Source organism: Phoxinus phoxinus, assembly GCF_949152265.1.
Source record: "Phoxinus phoxinus genome assembly, chromosome: 24".
Lineage (NCBI taxonomy): Eukaryota > Metazoa > Chordata > Actinopteri > Cypriniformes > Leuciscidae > Phoxinus > Phoxinus phoxinus.
This window is the reverse complement of record NC_136899.1, coordinates 1,886,610-1,898,752: the sequence shown is the minus strand read 5'-3', so window position 1 is coordinate 1,898,752 and position 12,143 is coordinate 1,886,610. Positions and strand designations below refer to the sequence as shown.

The following is a 12,143-nucleotide window of genomic DNA, read 5'->3' as shown; positions in this document are numbered from 1 at the left end:
AAATTCATTAATGTTTTTAATGCATGTATTTTTAGAATTTGAGAATTTTATTTTCATTTTTAATTATTTATGTTTATTCTTTATTGTGTATTTATATTTATTTATTTTAAATAATTGAATATATTTTATAATAATTTTATGTTCTACATTAGTTGGGTCCTCATGTACATGTTTTGTCTCTGTCTGTCAGTGATCGAGCCTCCTCCGGCCCCCCCGTCGCTGCTGAACGTGCTGGTCTACTCTCTGCTGCCCGTCACCATGCTCTCCACGGCTCTCCTGCTGGCCTTCTGGATGTACCGGCACCGCAAGCCTCCCTACGGACACGTGGACATCAACGAGGTCGGTCTCAGCGGCCGCTTTACTCGATCTCTCACTACAGTTCATCTCCTGTGTCGTGTTGTCGCGTTCTCTGGCGCCACCCGGTGGTGCTGTGACTGCACTGTGTGATGTGTGTGAACTCGCTGATGTGTGCCGTGTCCTGCAGGACCCTGGGCCGTCTCCTCCGTCGCCGCTGGTGGGCCTGAAGCCTCTTCAGCTGCTGGAGGTGAAAGCCCGAGGACGCTTCGGATGCGTGTGGAAGGCCCAGATGATGAACGAACATGTAGCCGTCAAGATTTTCCCCATTCAGGTATTTCATTATTGTGTTCTGCCTATATAATACAATACAATACAATGTTTATTTATAAAGCACAATTTAAAAACAACCGAGGTTGACCAAAGTGCTGTACACACAAGAGAAGAGAATGATAAATATAAACAGTCATATAAATGCAATTGCATATAAATATAATATATATAAATATAATATATACATATTATATATAAATGTAATTGCATATAAATGCAAGCTGGCTCACTCGGGTTTGACAGTCACAGAAGGTTTCATGTTAATGCTGAACAGACACAGCAAATGCATTAACTGTTTCTGTTCATTTATTTTAGTGCATTTATTTATTTATTTTTATGCATGTTTATTTTATTTTTTTATGAATTTATTTATCATTTTTAATATGCAGCATTTATGTATGAATATGTAGTCTCAACAGTGACACCAAAAGCATTAACTGCGATTCAAATTATTTATTAATGTTTATATTTATTTAATTGATTTATATTATTTTAGTGATTGTATACATTTTTTTATTCTATTTTAATTAATTAAATTATTTAATGTATTATGAATTTATTTAACATTTTATTTGTTTATTTGTTTTGATTGTATTCATTTATTTATATCTAAATGCATTTATTTATTTATTAGAATTTGATCATTTATAATTTTTCATTTATTTTTATTATTTGTATTTTATTAATTAATTTATTACTTTTTTTTATTTTAATGCATTTTTTTTTTTTTTTTTTTTTTTAGTATTTATTTAATCGTTTTTTTAAATGATTTTATTTATTTTTATGGTTTTATTTATTTGTAATGAATACATTTATGCATAAGATTTTCACCATTTAGGTTCATATTAGTTTTGTTTGCTTTTACTTAAATAAACACAGCATCTATACAGTAGTATAAATAGGCAGCATTCTATTTAATTTGATTTATTTATCTGTGTCATCACGTTAATAAAGCATGAAATGTGATGTGTGTGTGTGTGTGTGTGTGTGTCACAGGACAAGCAGTCGTGGCAGAACGAGTGGGATATTTTCGCTACGCCGGGCATGAAACATGATAACCTCCTGCGCTTCATCGCTGCGGAGAAACGTGGAAGCAACCTGGAGACTGAGTTCTGGCTCATCACAGAGTTCCACGAGAGGGTGAGGGGTCAAAGGTCATGGCACTTGAAACTAAAATACATGCAGGGTGAAAACGCACCAGAAATCACCATCTGAGCCATTAGAGACTTATGCATGCAGCCATTGACAAACTTAACCCTGTAAAGCTTGACAACATTTTTTTTTAAATGGAACAGTTTATTGAACCTTTAAGGCCATTGCACACTGAGTCCGAAATTTTCGTATGCGTTTTTTCGTATTCGTGATTCGGTGGCTCTGAATTGTCAAAGCACCATTTAAACACCATTCAAACTGCTTGTTACGGATGCGAAAAACGCATAAAATCGAACCTGTTTCGATTTTTTTTATGACGGACGAAAGTTTCGGAGGCAGTGTGCAAGCGTGATTGACATTACGTGAGGTCGTATTTATTTTTTAACGTGCGAAAATTTCGGATGCGAATTTCGGACTCAGTGTGCAATGGCCTTAAGGCAAAAAAAAGCGAATAAAAAGTTTGCGTGTGTTTTTTTAATTTATTGTTTTGAGTATCATATTTGATTCATCAGGCTTTTATGGCTCATATAGTATAAGAATATGAAGGAAAAATAGCTCAATTATATTTAGAAGCCTAAACTGAGCAAAAATGTGCAAATGCTAATATTAATATGGCAAAATCATATGATGAGGTTCTGATAGTCACAAATTTTTGCACGTTAAAAAAATAAATACGACCTCATGTTGTTTCAATCACGTTTACACACCGCCTCCGATTTTTTTCGTTTTTTTCACATCCGTAGCAAGCGTTGTGAGAAGTGTGTGACAATTCAGAGCCACCGAATACAGAAAACATTTCGGACTCTTTACCTTTACTCTAATGATGACGAATAGATTCATTCTCAAATTATACAGCATTAACCATTCAGTAAAGCACAGACGATGGGTTATAGAAGTAAAAATCACTTCTTTGATCAAATGAAATGAAACATTATTACTTCACTATGTTGCATTACTGCAGTTGGTATGTTCAGTGTGTGAGTGTCTGGATGTGTTCCTGCAGTTGGTATGTTTTTTTAATTTATTTTTTATTGTTTATTTAAAAGGGACAATGCACATCAATCAACATTTTTTGTTTACACTCAAAATGTAAATGCGCCAGAGTTAGCCAGAGGGCTAATTTTCATCTGTAGTCCCTTGGCAGATCAACACAGCATCATAGTACAAAAAGAATACATGAAAAACAGAAAACAAATAAAGAAAATAAATAGATAATAATAAGTTCAATACAAAAAGGGGCAGTACCTGAGATAAGGTGAACCTAACTATTGATGATTGCAGTTTTGAGTGTTTTTAATCCATTTCTTAAGTGTACATTTAAATGAGAAATAGCTGGTGCTCTCTCTGAGTTTAGTAGGTAGACAGTTCCAATAATTTGAAGCCCGTACTGAGAAGACTGTTTGGCCAAACTTACTACGTCTGTACGGTACAACATAGTCTCCCCTGGTAGCTGCCCTAGTTGCCCTGCCACTGCTGTTCTTCTGTTGTATAAATTCACCCAGTGGTGGAGGTGCAAGCCCATGTAAAATTTTGAAAATAAGACAGGCATCTAGGTAATGTAAGTAACTGTCAAAATTAAAGGGGTCATGACATGAGAAACCAAATTTGCCTTGATCTTTTAGTATATAAGAGGTCTTTGTGTCATTAAAACGTCCTGCAAGTTTCATAGCTTAAGACGTCCTCCCCATTATAAACGAATCATTTATTTAATCAAGCTCTAAATACAGCTCGTTCTGGATTCATGGTAAGAAGTGACGTCACGGTGCGAAGTGACGTACCAGCGTTTGCATATGACCGCCTCCAGGCACAAGGCAACTACGCTTAAAACGCAAAGCAACTACGCTCATTTCGTATCGTTGTCGCGCCCGCGCGCCGCGCGCTTCACAAGTGTTCAGCCGATGGACAGCGAGCCGAGTGGGTCTGTGTACAGGGAAATTACGATGCCACAGATGTGCTGTTCCTGGCTGTGGACAAACAACATCTGTGAATACGCTGCGAAAGATCCAGTCGTCAGGGGAAAATGGATGCACTTTATTTTTTGCGGACGTCTCAGTCACGGCAGTGTTAGTTTAAGCGTTTGTTCTATACATCTGAAGGATGACCGTTTTGAGAACAAATCCCAAAATGATGCTGGCTTTGCCAGAAAACTGTTGCTCAAAGATAAGTCCTTGCCGACTATTCTGGGCTCAACAACGACGACGCAAACTGTAAGTAATGTGTTTAAAACTTTAAACTACTTTTTAAATACGCTGAATCCGCAAATGTTCTGGCTGGGGGCGTTAATAATTGATGCATAGGCACTGACGTTAGCCAATCATAACAGTGGGCGTTAACACTGAACTCTTAAAGGGGAAACACCCCCAAAACAGACTGTTTGAATCAGAGGATGAGAAACAGGGTGGGAAAAGGTCATAAATCACTACATTTTAAAAGTTTTTTGTAAAAAAAAACTATAGTAATACTATATTTGCACCTAAGGGAACATAATAATAAAATAAAAAAACCCATGTCATGACCCCTTTAAATAAATTATATTTAGTAATGATATTGCAGTGGTGATAGCCGATAGGTTTTTGATCTATAAATTTTTAAAGTTTGCTTATAAAGAGTTTCTATTGGTTTAAGAGTTGTCACATTTGCTTGGGACCAGCTTGTAAAACAATATGATATGTGGGAAAAAATCATGGCATGCATAAAAAGTTTGGCTGCCTCTATGGTTAAATATGGCCTTATGTGTCTAAAGTTAGATATATTATATTTGAGGGTATTAGACACCTTTTTAACATGTTTTTTAAAAGTTAAATTAGAATCTAAAATGATACCAAGGTATTTAAAATCGGACACAACCATGATTTTTTCTCCTTCAATAAAAACATCAGCCTGTTGTACAATTGAGGACCTCTTGGAAAAGAACAAAAAACACATGTTCAGTGTGTGAGTGTCTGGATGTGTTCCTGCAGTTGGTATGTTCAGTGTGACGAGTGTCTGGATGTGTTCCTGCAGGGTTCGCTGACGGACTATCTGAAGGGGAGCGCGCTGAGCTGGAGCGATCTGTGTCACATCGCAGAAACCATGGCCTGTGGTCTGGCCTACCTTCACGAGGACGTCCCGCGGTTTAAAGGAGAAGGTCCTAAACCTGCGATTGCACACAGGTGAGCTCAACATTTCTCAATACTTAGGTCACTTTTTCTTCACTCTTCGCACAGTGAGCACAACAGAAGTGTGTGTGGGATAAACTGTGGATCATTTATCATTGCTTTGGCACAAAATGCATTCAATGACGACATCTTTCAAATTACCGTACATTAATTATTTCCTCACTTCGACACAACAACCTCCACAACTCTGTGTATCTACAGGCCGATCTGCACACGCTCACACACTGATATCAGAACTGGTCAACTTAAAGCTGCAGTCCGGCACTTTTTTGTGTCTAAAAATATCAAAAAAGACATTTTTGAAAAAAACTTAACCAGCCAGTGTTCAAAACGATCTGCTTGCCTTCATTCAAACCGGTAAGCTTGTAATAATGATTTTAATTCCAGTGGTACTGGTGGATCTCCGCGGGAATTTCGAGCATGTCGTTGCGTCATTACGTCACTTCTGTAGGCTACACATAGAGAAGGAGTCCCGGCTAGTCGGCTATATAGCGTGTGTGGATGATGGTGGAGATTTAGCTTAGCACTTGGTATGGCGGATCCCGAAAGTTTAAAGCGACAATCACCAGGGACAACTGGAGATTCACCAGTTGTAAAACCCAAAAGACTTCGGACTTCAGAGTGGCTACAGAAAAAGAGACTGATGCTAAAACCAGGATAAACATCGGCAGGGCTTTTGAAAGGTGGCGTGAACTCCGTGTTTTGAAGGGGTTCAAAATGTAAGTGAATAAAATTTGATTATATTACAGTTTTAAATAAGCATTTGATTACACACACGTGTGTGTTTTTTATTTCAAAGAGAAACAGTTATAAGGAACATTAATTTAGTTGGTATGACAATTAGAATTTATACTGCACAGAAATGAACACTGAACTACAGGTAGCCCTAATACACATTAAATGTAGTCACGCAATAATGATGTAGTTAACATTAATAATTTGAGAACAAAATATATTTTTCACGCTTTGACGTGATATAAGCAATCGTTAGATTTAATCAGCATGATATAGCCTAACGTTACTGCAATGCCTCCCCCCCCCCCCCCCCACCCGAATTTGGTCAGAACAGAAGTGAATCTTACTTGTTCAGATGACATTTACCGATGAAAATTCTAATGTTGGTTATAATCTTTCAAAAAGTATACTCTGAGATTGCTGATGACAGTACAGTATCCACAGCAACGCGGCAGCGACATGTTCTCCTCAATACATTGTGTTCATCCGCGCTGTTTCATGCCGATTTACTTCCCACGCACCGTTAATAATTCCGCGAATAACTGCAATTGCAGATTTCGAACAGAGATGGCGACAATGAGGAAAAACGACGGACTGCAGCTTTAAGTTCAAAACAATAACATAATACACAACTGTAAACGACAGCATTTTGCCACATTTCTACAGTAATATTGTAATGAAATATATTTTGAATCTAAAAATTCAATTGTATAAAAACAATTGGACACACCACAGCTGATTCCTGTCTCTGTGTCGGTGGATGGTGTGCAGAAGACACATGTTTGTACTTTGTAATTACTCCAAAAACATAAAATATATAAAGTATTGAAGCATCATGTCTGATTCACTCCAGTCACATATACTGCAGTGAACTCTATAGAGGAGAGAGGTGTCCTTGTTTTACAGAGGAACACATTGTGTAATGCTCCTGTTGTTAGTGTTTTTAGGTCATTGTTTTGTGGGTGATAAAGTGTGTGTGTTGGCTGTCAACCTTTGCTAGTGTTCTGGAAGTGTGTGTTGATCTGAGACATGTATGAAGGGATTCTGAATGAGTTTGAATGTGAGATGAACTGCTGTGCCGAGCTGAACGCTGGTTAGAGAACTGTGTGAAGAAAAAGTGACCCAAGTATTGAGAAATGTGTCCTAGTGACTAAAAAACTGTAAAGGTGTGTGCATGATTGTAAACGGTTCATAGTTAAAGGATAATTCCGGTATTTAACACCTTAAGTCTATATTGTAGTTTGTTTTGGATGAACAAGAGTGGTGGACAACATTTTTTTGACAATGGTTCCTCTCTCTCGAGTTTTTGACTATAATAGAATTGGCCATGGACCCATTTAACATTGGAGTCAATGGGCATGTCCGAAAATGTCATTAAAACAGCCAATAATGTTCGTTTACAAAACTGTTAAACTCACCGAGTGGTTAGTGGTGTTCGTTGATGATTATAAACAATATATTGTCGCAATATATGATTCCAATCCGTTTATTTTGCTATAGTGGAACTATTTTTTTCAGAACCGTGTAACTTCCGCTCAATATTTGAATCTGAAGCGTTAGCACACTCCCGACCACTTGATGGCGATAACCGATGTTTATGTCTCGCGGGACACTCACGGTCACAGTCGAGTTCAACTTCATATTGCACTGGTCACGTCTTTCAATATGGTTAGAATTTGTGCGGTCAAAAACTGCGGTAAAGAGCTCTGCTCGCTCGCCTTATGAGAAACGGAAGCGAGCGAAAAGACGACATCGACCAAATGTAAACAGCCTTTCCGTTTCCGGTAGCGCATTTATATTAACGAGCACTCAGTCCTTCAACAGAATTCAATGGGATTTTACAAAATGACGAATAAAACACGACAGAAACTGTATTTCGCAACACTTTTTGTTTCTGGAACATCAACTAACATCACTAATCACTCGGTGAGTTTAACAGTTTTGTAAACGAACATTATTGGCTGTTTTAATGACATTTTCGGACACGCCCATTGACTGTTAAATGGGTCCATGGCCAATTCTTTTATAGTCAAAAACTCGAGAGAGGAACCATTGTCAAAAAAATGTTGTCCACCACTCTTGTTCATCCAAAACAAACTACAATATAGACTCAAGGTGTTAAATACCGGAATTATCCTTTAAACAGTATTTGGATGATGATTTATGTCTTCATATTGATGTTGTACTCTTGCACTACCTCACTTTACAACTACACTATACTGTGGTTGCACTATTGTGTATTGTTTAAATTATATTTATATTGTTTATTTTATTCTACTAGTTATTTATCATTACTTATTGTTTTATGCGTCTTTATTTAGAGCTGCAAACTCCATTTCGTTGATGTGTATTACTGTGTGCATACAATGATACAATTATGTTATCTTAAATGGCTCATTATAATCCAAACATCTTCCACAGAGACTTCAAGAGTAAGAATGTGATGCTGAAGACCGACCTCACGGCTGTGGTTGGGGACTTTGGGTTAGCGGTTCGGTTTGAGCCGGGTAAACCACCGGGAGACACACACGGTCAGGTGAGAGGAGTTAAGAGTCGCCATTATTATGCTTTTTTGCGATATTGCCTTTCATGTAGTGTGTAATAAATCTGTGTGTGAAGGTTAAAGGTCTGCAAACTTTAAAAGATAAAGTTATCGTCTCTCAAAGCTAAGATTCGATTCTGAACGGCCTGAAGAGAGTCGTCAGTAATTACAGTCTTACTTCCTGTTCGAATCTACATAGGTTTGTAACTACTTTGCATAATGCCAGTTTATGGTTTTCATTGGCTGCTCTTAGCTCCGCCCTCGAACACTGTAGTGTATCTGAGACTGGAGAGTTTGTGTTGTTCATGTGGAGAAGATGCTGTTTTCTGCTGACAAAGCAAATCCACTTTGATGAGATTGATACACACACACACACACACACACACACACACACACACACACACACACACACAGCAGAGTAGACCAATCAGAGCAGAGTAGACCAATCAGAGCAGAGTAGACCAATCAGAGCAGAGTAGACCAATCAGAGCAGACTGAGTCATCTGACCAATCACAGCAGACTGAGTCATCTGACCAATCACAGCAGACTGAGTCATCTGACCAATCACAGCAGACTGAGTCATCTGACCAATCACAGCAGACTGAGTCATCTGACCAATCACAGCAGACTGAGTCATCTGACCAATCACAGCAGACTGAGTCATCTGACCAATCACAGCAGACTGAGTCATCTGACCAATCACAGCAGACTGAGTCATCTGACCAATCACAGCAGACTGGATCATCTGACCAATCAGAGTAGACCAATCACAGCAGACTGAGCCATCTGACCAATCACAACAGACGGAGTCATCTGACCAATCACAGCAGATTAGACCAATCACAACAGACTGAGTCATCTGACCAATCAGAGCAGAGTAGACCAATCACAACAGACTGGGCCATCTGACCAATCAGAACAGAGTAGACCAATCACAACAGACTGAGCCATCTGACCAATCAGAGCAGAGTAGACCAATCACAACAGACTGAGTCATCTGACCAATCAGAGCAGAGTAGACCAATCACAACAGACTGAGTCATCTGACCAATCAGAGCAGAGTAGACCAATCACAGCAGACTGAGTCATCTGACCAATCACAGCAGACTGAGTCATCTGACCAATCACAACAGACTGAGTCATCTGACCAATCACAGCAGACTGAGTCATCTGACCAATCACAGCAGACTGAGTCATCTGACCAATCACAGCAGACTGAGTCATCTGACCAATCACAGCAGACTGAGTCATCTGACCAATCACAGCAGACTGAGTCATCTGACCAATCACAGCAGACTGAGTCATCTGACCAATCACAGCAGACTGAGTCATCTGACCAATCACAGCAGACTGAGTCATCTGACCAATCACAGCAGACTGAGTCATCTGACCAATCACAGCAGACTGAGTCATCTGACCAATCACAGCAGACTGAGTCATCTGACCAATCACAGCAGACTGAGTCATCTGACCAATCACAGCAGACTGAGTCATCTGACCAATCACAGCAGACTGAGTCATCTGACCAATCACAGCAGACTGAGTCATCTGACCAATCACAGCAGACTGAGTCATCTGACCAATCACAGCAGACTGGATCATCTGACCAATCAGAGTAGACCAATCACAGCAGACTGAGTCATCTGACCAATCACAGCAGACTGAGTCATCTGACCAATCACAGCAGACTGAGTCATCTGACCAATCACAACAGACTGAGTCATCTGACCAATCACAGCAGACTGAGTCATCTGACCAATCACAGCAGACTGAGTCATCTGACCAATCACAGCAGACTGAGTCATCTGACCAATCACAGCAGACTGAGTCATCTGACCAATCACAGCAGACTGAGTCATCTGACCAATCACAGCAGACTGAGTCATCTGACCAATCACAGCAGACTGAGTCATCTGACCAATCACAGCAGACTGGATCATCTGACCAATCAGAGTAGACCAATCACAGCAGACTGAGTCATCTGACCAATCACAGCAGACTGAGTCATCTGACCAATCACAGCAGACTGAGTCATCTGACCAATCACAGCAGACTGAGTCATCTGACCAATCACAGCAGACTGAGTCATCTGACCAATCACAGCAGACTGAGTCATCTGACCAATCACAGCAGACTGAGTCATCTGACCAATCACAGCAGACTGAGTCATCTGACCAATCACAGCAGACTGGATCATCTGACCAATCAGAGTAGACCGAGTCATCTGACCAATCACAGCAGACTGAGTCATCTGACCAATCACAGCAGACTGAGTCATCTGACCAATCACAACAGACTGAGTCATCTGACCAATCACAGCAGACTGAGTCATCTGACCAATCACAGCAGACTGAGTCATCTGACCAATCACAGCAGACTGAGTCATCTGACCAATCACAGCAGACTGAGTCATCTGACCAATCACAGCAGACTGAGTCATCTGACCAATCACAGCAGACTGAGTCATCTGACCAATCACAGCAGACTGAGTCATCTGACCAATCACAGCAGACTGGATCATCTGACCAATCAGAGTAGACCAATCACAGCAGACTGAGTCATCTGACCAATCACAGCAGACTGAGTCATCTGACCAATCACAGCAGACTGAGTCATCTGACCAATCACAGCAGACTGAGTCATCTGACCAATCACAGCAGACTGAGTCATCTGACCAATCACAGCAGACTGAGTCATCTGACCAATCACAGCAGACTGAGTCATCTGACCAATCACAGCAGACTGAGTCATCTGACCAATCACAGCAGACTGGATCATCTGACCAATCAGAGTAGACCAATCACAGCAGACTGAGTCATCTGACCAATCACAGCAGACTGGATCATCTGACCAATCAGAGTAGACCAATCACAACAGACTGAGTCATCTGACCAATCAGAGCAGAGTAGACCAATCACAACAGACTGGGCCATCTGACCAATCAGAACAGAGTAGACCAATCACAACAGACTGAGCCATCTGACCAATCAGAGCAGAGTAGACCAATCACAACAGACTGAGTCATCTGACCAATCAGAGCAGAGTAGACCAATCACAACAGACTGAGTCATCTGACCAATCAGAGCAGAGTAGACCAATCACAACAGACTGGGCCATCTGACCAATCAGAACAGAGTAGACCAATCACAACAGACTGAGCCATCTGACCAATCAGAGCAGAGTAGACCAATCACAACAGACTGAGTCATCTGACCAATCAGAGCAGAGTAGACCAATCACAACAGACTGAGTCATCTGACCAATCAGAGCAGAGTAGACCAATCACAGCAGACTGAGTCATCTGACCAATCACAGCAGACTGAGTCATCTGACCAATCACAACAGACTGAGTCATCTGACCAATCACAGCAGACTGAGTCATCTGACCAATCACAGCAGACTGAGTCATCTGACCAATCACAGCAGACTGAGTCATCTGACCAATCACAGCAGACTGAGTCATCTGACCAATCACAGCAGACTGAGTCATCTGACCAATCACAGCAGACTGAGTCATCTGACCAATCACAGCAGACTGAGTCATCTGACCAATCACAGCAGACTGAGTCATCTGACCAATCACAGCAGACTGAGTCATCTGACCAATCACAGCAGACTGAGTCATCTGACCAATCACAGCAGACTGGATCATCTGACCAATCAGAGTAGACCAATCACAGCAGACTGAGCCATCTGACCAATCACAACAGACGGAGTCATCTGACCAATCACAGCAGATTAGACCAATCACAACAGACTGAGTCATCTGACCCGTCAGAGCAGAGTAGACCAATCACAACAGACTGGGCCATCTGACCAATCAGAACAGAGTAGACCAATCACAACAGACTGAGCCATCTGACCAATCAGAGCAGAGTAGACCAATCACAGCAGACTGAGCCATCTGACCAATCAGAGCAGAGTAGAC

At 40.5% G+C, this 12,143-nt stretch overlaps 1 protein-coding gene across 1 annotated transcript in view; it reads left to right on the top strand.

Moving 5' to 3' along the window:
- acvr2ba (activin A receptor type 2Ba) overlaps positions 1-12,143 on the top strand; it is a 67,747-nt gene that overhangs the window by 45,620 nt on the left and 9,984 nt on the right. The window contains exons 4-8 of the mRNA XM_079602012.1: positions 191-339; positions 485-628; positions 1,624-1,767; positions 4,783-4,931; positions 8,094-8,208. Of these exons, the coding sequence (XP_079458138.1) occupies positions 191-339; positions 485-628; positions 1,624-1,767; positions 4,783-4,931; positions 8,094-8,208 (701 nt within the window). The remainder of the gene's footprint in view (positions 1-190; positions 340-484; positions 629-1,623; positions 1,768-4,782; positions 4,932-8,093; positions 8,209-12,143) is intronic.